This window comes from Neopelma chrysocephalum, unplaced genomic scaffold (assembly GCF_003984885.1).
Source record: "Neopelma chrysocephalum unplaced genomic scaffold, ASM398488v2 Primary Assembly neopelma1_22, whole genome shotgun sequence".
Lineage (NCBI taxonomy): Eukaryota > Metazoa > Chordata > Aves > Passeriformes > Pipridae > Neopelma > Neopelma chrysocephalum.
In genome coordinates this window covers 26,156,118-26,164,393 of record NW_020897689.1, presented here as the reverse complement: position 1 = coordinate 26,164,393, position 8,276 = coordinate 26,156,118, and the positions used below count along the sequence as shown (strand labels likewise).

At 33.2% G+C, this 8,276-nt stretch overlaps 1 protein-coding gene across 1 annotated transcript in view; it reads right to left on the bottom strand.

Annotated features, from left to right (window-relative positions):
• Window positions 1-235: 235 nt before the first annotated feature.
• Window positions 236-8,276, bottom strand: part of SMCHD1 (structural maintenance of chromosomes flexible hinge domain containing 1) — a 75,383-nt gene continuing 67,342 nt past the window's right edge. The window contains exons 41-48 of the mRNA XM_027675844.1: window positions 7,664-7,786; window positions 7,205-7,395; window positions 6,326-6,435; window positions 5,459-5,529; window positions 4,455-4,626; window positions 2,401-2,559; window positions 1,617-1,740; window positions 236-633 (exon numbers count right to left, since the gene is read on the bottom strand). Of these exons, the coding sequence (XP_027531645.1) occupies window positions 525-633; window positions 1,617-1,740; window positions 2,401-2,559; window positions 4,455-4,626; window positions 5,459-5,529; window positions 6,326-6,435; window positions 7,205-7,395; window positions 7,664-7,786 (1,059 nt within the window). The 3' untranslated portion in view covers window positions 236-524. The remainder of the gene's footprint in view (window positions 634-1,616; window positions 1,741-2,400; window positions 2,560-4,454; window positions 4,627-5,458; window positions 5,530-6,325; window positions 6,436-7,204; window positions 7,396-7,663; window positions 7,787-8,276) is intronic.

Below are 8,276 nucleotides of genomic sequence, written 5' to 3'. Positions count from 1 at the left end.
CCTTGGATATAGCCTTTGATAGGGGCCTCTTGCTAACCATCTCTACAGGTCTCACTACATTGCTGCTGAAACCCTCCCTTCTGAATTGATACTACCTCAACAGCTCATCCATCAAAAAAGAGTAGTACATAAAGTTCTCTTCCCCAAGACAGCCTGAGACGCTTTTTAAATTAAAATCTCATTTCATGACAATCTATTGTCAAGTGATTGTATTGGCAGTGCTTTGCACTGAAGCAGTTTTACTGAAAAGATTCTTTATTTTTTCATAAATAAAAAAGAATATATTTTAAACTTTTTTTCACACATGAACGTAAAAACTCTGAAAGCCTTCAGAAATTAAAATTAACTATACAAAAATTGGGCTATCAATGTTAAATACTTAAACTCTTGTTACTACTAACTAATTTGTATCTTCTATTGGTATAAAAATCTTCATAGTAATAGGTAATACAACATAAGAATTTCCTTTAACTGAATGTATTCACATTTTCAATATATAGCTTTTCCAAGCAAGTCATATCAGTCTATGCCTTTCTTTTTCGTGGAGTTCCATTAAGTTCTGAAGGGGCCATTTGCAGCACTTGCTGTTGCTGCTGCTGCTGCTTTGTGGGACAGGAGAACCATTCTTCTGAGCTAAACAAAAATAAAAGCACAGTTGCTTATAAACAAAGCTTTTCTCTTATATACATATATGTAATACATATATATAGCACAGAGCTCCCCTTAGTATAAATAACATAAACCCCATATTTGTGCGCAGCTTCTTATTATTTAATTATTTTGTTAAAATGAAGAATAGCACCAGGCTAATATTAGATACTTTAAATACATAACCATTTCAGTTCTATATGTGGATAAAAATTAAAATAGTAACCAATATAAATAATAAAGAGACATAGTAATATAGTGAACACTTGTTCAGAGATTCACAGAACACAACTGGATAAGATTTAAATAATCTTAAAAATACAACCATAGTTCAGCAAAGAATGATGTAGTCATGAGGATGGACATGAGAAATGGAAAAGTCAGTTCCATGTCACTTTAAAGATACAGACATACAGATTTCCCAGATTTTGTGTGTGTGCATGTTTGTGTGTGTGTGTTCAAATGCTCCTTAGTCACAGAGGGAATGCAGAAGAAGATACACAGGTAAAGAGAGAACTGTGTTAAATACTTTACTGCCAGTTCAGCTCAGTTACTTAGAAAAAGCTGTGTAAGCATGATTCTTTATTCTGTAAAAATAATTTTTTCTCTGTTTATCTTTCCAGTATTTGAAATCAAACCTGAAAAGAGTTTATAGAGCAAGCCATCTCAAATATTTCTGGGGTGTAACAGAGTTGAATATACCAAAAAATACAGGGAATGTGAATGCTAGAAGATGCCAATCAATCAGTTCATAAAGAGAAACAGAACTAGAATCATTAAGCAAATCTTTATATTAAGCTTAAATAGCAGCACAAATTAAAAAAAAAATTGAAAATCAGCTTTATGCAAACTCTACTAATTGTTGGCTATTGCATACAAATATGAATTAAAAAATATGCAAAATAAACTAGTTTTTGTTTTGAATTCGAGATATGAGAAAATAATGACTAGATTCAGAACAGACTTACCTATACAATTTTTTCACTGTTTCTCTTCTCATTCTTTTGGGAGGTATGGGAGTGTCAGACATATCTAACATTATAGGCTGAAGTAATGACTCAGCGCCTTTATCTGATAAAGCAGGAGTCATACCTATGAAAGAGTTGCAAGTCAGAACAAAAAAAAAAAAAGTTAACCTGCTTGTTATAAACGGGCCCCGTAACAGATAGAGTTAAACCTCTGAACTAAGGCTTTAGATATGCCATAAATTTTATGGTTACCTTATGTCTCAAACCAAGTTCAAAGGTGACAGGCAAAACTATCTGCTTTACTTATAACGGTCACAGAGTAAATGTTGATTTTTTAAATATATTTCGAAATATTGTAAATTATTTGTTATTTACATAAAACCCATTTCTAACTCAGAAATACTATCCTTGCAGACTTAGGGGTGTTTCTTTTTATAGCACAATGTTTTGATTGTGTTTCCTTAGCAAAAGCCATTCAGCCAGCCACACAAATAGTTATATAATCTCTTATTAGTGAGATCATAGTTTCATGCTCACAAGACACTGACTGACCACATTTTTATTATCTGAACACAATACAGGGCAGTGCTGCTCTAGGCACTATCTACAGCATCATAGTACTACATACAGTTTTTCTATTCTTTCCTTAAAATGTGACATCTCTAAGCTCTTAATGTTAACAATATTCCTTCATAGTTTGAACTTCTTAGTTTGCAAGAGCAGAACACATCTGGTTTCAGTTAAGTCTCCTTTAGGACACCAAAATTATAATACAATAACCTACCCAATTTCTGTTTTACTAGCTTGAGGCTTTTCTCTTGTTCAGCAAGTTCCTGTTTTTTCTTTTGCATTTCTGGAGTGTTCAGAGACTGCAAATGTAAATCAAGGTCCTTATTCACATTATCAAGTTTAACCACTGCTGCACGGTATTGCTGAAGAAGATCTAATTGAAGAATAAAATAATAAACCACAAAACAATAAATATGTGGCCATTTTGATTTAGAACGCTAACAAATACAATTCAGACAATGTATAAATCCACAGGAAAACATATCTTTCTAAAGCACTACTTAAAAAACATGCACTCTTATAATGGATTGGTAGCTGTTATTAAAATGACTGTAACGGGAGGCAAAAAATTACATCCAATATTTTGATTCCTCTTTTCTTTTTGAGCCCATATCTTATTTAACAGTACCAGCAAACTCTGAAAATTATGTGGGAAACTGGTATTACTTTACACATCTTGTCCCTTGTGTGTCCAAACAAATTCTCTACCTTTGATGACACTAAATGCTTGTAGTATGCTTTGCTTTTAGTGCTACAAAGCAGAAGCTCGTATTGCTGACTTGAATTGTATTCCACCTTGTGGACCAAGAGAATATTTACCGAGTTTCACTTTGTCCTACCTACAGAAATCGAATCAAGTAGACTCAAAAAAACAAGGGTATAGTTTGTTAACAAACCTTTTTCCTCTTTTAACATATGAGAAAAAGAATTTTTCCCTGCCCAGGCACTGAATAGATCGAGTAATAAAGGAAGAGTTCAAGCATGTCAGTCTAGGCTCATTCCTTTTACTTTGGTGAGTGTTAGGTGGCTTGCACCAAGCTTAACTGAACACTAAGTACCTACTTTCCTTTTACGCTACAAACGTTGAAAAAGTGCATGTCAGAACTAATGCTAAAAGTGAAATTCAGTTCAAGACAAGTCCTGTGTAATGAGATGCTGTCCTTTAAACAGAATTTTACTATGATTTTCCTTTAAATGTCTAGCATCACTCCAAGTGAAATTAAAACATGCCCTTTTCTTTTACCATGATTACATGATTACAGAAAATGCCAGTTTAATTTATATGGTAATAATTCAGTTCAACAATTGAAAACGTGTTGATAGACAAATAAAAAGTGTCCTAAACGCAGCATATTTTAGCCTGTGGCTGACATGCTTACTATGTTTACCCTATATGTAATATATTTTTTACTGAAATGCCAGCAAAGATCCCTTTAGTCCTTATTTCTTTCCTCCTTCAATTGGTTAATGTTAAGTAGTTTGTTCATACATAAGGCTACTCCAACAGGTGCATATGTTCTCTCTCATTCTCCCCCCAGTCCTCTCCATTGCACATTTCTAGGAATACTGTCCTGGATAAACTTCATGTCCTTTCTTTTGAAAACGAAATATTTCATAGCATTATTATTTTTGAATAAGACTTTTCAATGTTTTACCAATCAGTCAGGTCAGCTGTTACATGACAGAAACTGCCATCTTCAAACTTAATTTATAACCTTTATTCCCAAATGAAGAATCCAAGCACATAATGAAATGGAAGTGATCTCATAAGAAATAAAAGGTATCTTCTTGCTATGGAAATAATGTAGCTGTTGTGCTTATGAAATATTCTCTCTTATGAAAACAGGAATTTTTCTACTACTGCTTCATAGAGCTTACTTGCATAGTAAGAAATTCTAAATTGATGTATGGTGCTTCCAGAGTGGAAAGACCTTAAACTTGTTTTTCAAGGATGCCAGAATTCAGTCAGCTCAAGCTTCTCATGCCTGCTGTTTGAATTAATTACCACAGCTTATAGTCCCTAAATAAGACTAAGAAAAAGAGGAGAATATCTCATTATTATTATTTTTTCTTCTTTCAGGGAATTTAATAGCTATAAGCTTTCAAGCAAAGAGAAATTCATAAACAGGACATTGTACAGGCCCTATTTCTTAAAATAACTTTATGCTTAATTGAAGTTTTCCTTTCTCTATTACTTAAGAGAACAACAAACATAGGTAAACAATATAATTTTGGAAGTTTTGTATTTTTATGACTTCATTAACCCACCTATCTGTCCAGAGAAAGTAGAGTAAAGTTTTGGCATTGGTGCTCCAAATACCATTCCTCTGAGTTTGTCCATTGGAGGAGCTTTATTCTGCAGGCCTCCAAATTTTCCATTGCTGCGAATCCTGTCACCCTCCCTCGTCAGCAAGGTAGGGCAATGTGTAATTTTTACAACCTACACAAGTATAAAAAATGATACTAAATTAGTGACTCCATGAAAAAAATCTAAGGTTTCAGCTATGCTGCTGTGAAGCTTATTTTTCAACTGCAATGCAGTTTGCTCTCTAATAAAAACTTATTCTATGAAATTACATGTCATGACTTTTGCTTTCAAGCAACAGAATACATATATTAAAATTAAGCAGCACTGTCAATAATTATGAAGACTAAATTTTTTTGGGTTTGTGTTCTCAGTTTTTAGCAGAACTCAGAAGGCTGAATTTAAATTTATACTGTGGAAAAAGCTTATTATCAACATACACTATGAAGCAACGGTCATCAGTACAGTTCTACATTCTTATGCAGAATCATTATTTCAATTGTAGCAAACTCATGAGCTGAAATGGAAAGTGTACCATTAAACCTAAATAAAATGGGTCACGAAGAGATCCAGTAAGTTTCACATCAAGTTTTAAGTCAAGTGGACCTGAAATTTCATCAAATGCCTTAGACTCCTGTGTTTTATTATACATACAGTGACTAGGAAAGTACTGAAGGACTTGCATTTAACACTAACAGCAAAAGTGAAAATGTTAATCTTTAAAAACATGGTGCCATGCATCATGGCAACATTCCCATAACAGAATTTGTTAAAAGGAGGTAATTCTGTCATTGCAAATAATAGAGATTTCATTCACTGTTAAGTGCTTTGAGACCGCACAGACAGTACGCACACTTCCAGCTAAAACAGCATTAAACTTGGAAATTATACTAAGTCTGTAATGTATTAAATATGTAGCTATGCAGTATATCTGTATTTTAAAATATCAAGAATAATTGAAACCTACCTCTTTTCTGTAATGGTTGGCAGCATCCAAGTTATCTATAATGATAGTGTCACCCAAGAGCATACCAAACACTGAAAAATGTAATTTTTTGAACCATGAAATTTCTCTGCAACAAAATAACTCAAGTTCTGAAAAGTCAATTCTGAGGCATCATTATTACATCTTTTCAGATAAGTGCAAGGGAAATAGCATGTAAATGATTTTTTTTCAACAAAATTTTATTCTGAGCTTGAGATAGATATGCAATCTTCTGCTTTCATCAAAGAATTCATACAGAAAAAAATTAGTATGTTTAATTGCCTTTTAGCATAATTGACTGTATTTTCCACTAAAGTACTCTCTTGATATCTTTATGAAGACACACATAATATAATCCCAAATTTCAGTAAATTATATAAATTATCATCTTTTTCAAGTCCTCCTGGAATGATGAATTTTTTTCACAGTTTCTTAATAGGTTTCTCAGTATTCAGTGGATCATCAAAGAAAAAAACATTCACAGGCTGATAATCCAACTGTTCTTACTCTGCTGCTAAGAAAAGACTGTTCCATACAAAGTCTAACAAGGTAGTCTTGCATGAGATATGTCAAGCAATGTGGTTTTAAATTCCCCCAAGAGACAATATCTAACTTTCTGAAAATGCATAGCACTAAAAATTGTTTTTTATTAAGAGTAGAGAGGAATATTTCAATAGTGGGAATTAGTGAAGTCAAATAAAAAACTTATTGAACTAATTACAGATTCCAACTCTCCATATATGCAAACATCTCAATGAAGATTACTGAATGGATTACGATTTGTGATGTTTCTGTATTTCATTTTTTAAAACGAAAGAAGTTATTAACAATTCCTTTCATATCATTTACCTGTTTGACAATGCTCTACGTTATCTGGAAATGTTAACAGATCTCTGGCAAATACAGGATTTCCAATAGGTTTGAAGAAGGTTTTTCCATTTCTTAAGTGAGGTAAAGGTCTGGTTAAAGAAAGACAAGAGTGAAGGAGAAGACAAGAAAAAAGCAATTTGTCCTTATTTCACTACTGCTTCTGACATCGAGTCAGAAATCTCAAACTGAATTGAATGCATCTTAATGTTTTCACATGAGGTGGCAAATGATCCCAACATGATCTTAAATGCCAGTTATATTAAAGATGTTTTGGTCAAACATTGATTTTTAATGAGATATTATTTCCAACAAATTCATATGACTAATTTTACGGACAAGTTTTAATGCACCATGTTATAAAAACTGAGATTTTGGACCCTACAAATAAATCTGTACATCAGATCTTTTCTAAAGGGCATTCTTCATGATATTAGCAGTAATTGTCATAAACAAATGATTTTCAGGAACAGAAATACAGTATTATCCTTTATCTTTCAGGCAACTGAAATAGCAGCATGAATTTCTATTACTACAAATGATTTTAGGGAATGTACTCTGAAACAGGATTTTGAAAAGTTATTATTTGATTTGAAGCACTAGAATTATTTAAAAATAAGTTCCTGCTCAAGAAAACAGGTAGAAGAAAAAAAAAGGTAGAGTGTCTTCTCTTATTAATAGAAACACCTTATTAGACAAAGAACATCACACAACAGTTAAAGACATAAGTTACGATTTCAGCTAACATTTCAAGTGACATTACTGTTGCTATAGTAGTGAATCCAGAAATTTTATACATTGAATATTTAATAGGAGTAAAGTTTAAAAAACAAATTAGACAAAAAAAATTTTTTTCTCTACCTGTTCCAGTCTGGGAGTGTCTTCTTGTAAATAGAATCAAGGGGTAACACTTGTTGTCGACCTTGAGTTTCATCAAAAATAGAACGAGCAGCTTCAGTCGTCAGTGTGACCACACAGTCCATGTCACTTGCCAAATGCCAAGAGATAACTTTTGCTGCTTCGTTATCCTCGATTTGAGCTAAATGTGCAATCTATGCCACAGAAGTTAAAATAGTCAAAACAGAAATCAAGACCACCTCCCCTTTTCATGTTAAGCACAATAATCCTGCAACTTCAATCACATATTTAATTCCCCTGTTGATGGTTCTGTTAGAAGAGCTGGTCATCTGATTTGAGATAGCTATCTTTTTTCAAATACTTCTCAAAAACTACTTGCGTATTCAGTTGGCTAATTTTTCATCACTACTGTTTCATGGAACCAACAAAACTCATTAGAAGGCTCCCTGAGAGAAAACTCACCTTGCCTAGAATATCTGGGTTGCCTTTTGGATAGTTTGGGAGGGTACAAGTTCTCCTTGGCTGCTTCATTACTCCTTCTTGATCCAACATCTTTTTTTTTAGAAGTGAATCCACATACTGAATCTGAGAACGTAAGTTTAAAATCAGCAAGCATGTATCATTGGACTGAGCAGCAGAAGTAGTTACTTTACCTGTCATCAATAAGTTTCTGACAAAAAAACATTCAATAATCTGAAACAGACTTTTAATATATAGGGGACCCACTCTACATAATCTGAGAAGAGGGGAGGCATCTTGCAATTGCAATTGCGGCCGAACTTTTTAATTACTCCTTTTATTCTTCTTTTTAATTTTTGAAGACTTCAAGGAGCATTTCACAAAGAGCTAACAGCGCTTGAATAGGGCCAAAACTGAAGAAAGTTTAAAACAGTAGAAGAGACAGCCATGAATGTACAAAACCAAACCATTTCAGAAGGGGATTATGTGTAAGTCTGAAAAATTTAGCCAGCAGGGGGAACTTGGGTACTATGATTGCAATTTAATTCTACTGATTTGTGATTAATAACTGTAACCTGGTTTTATTTGATCTAAAGATACTTGTTTACACAGGTGG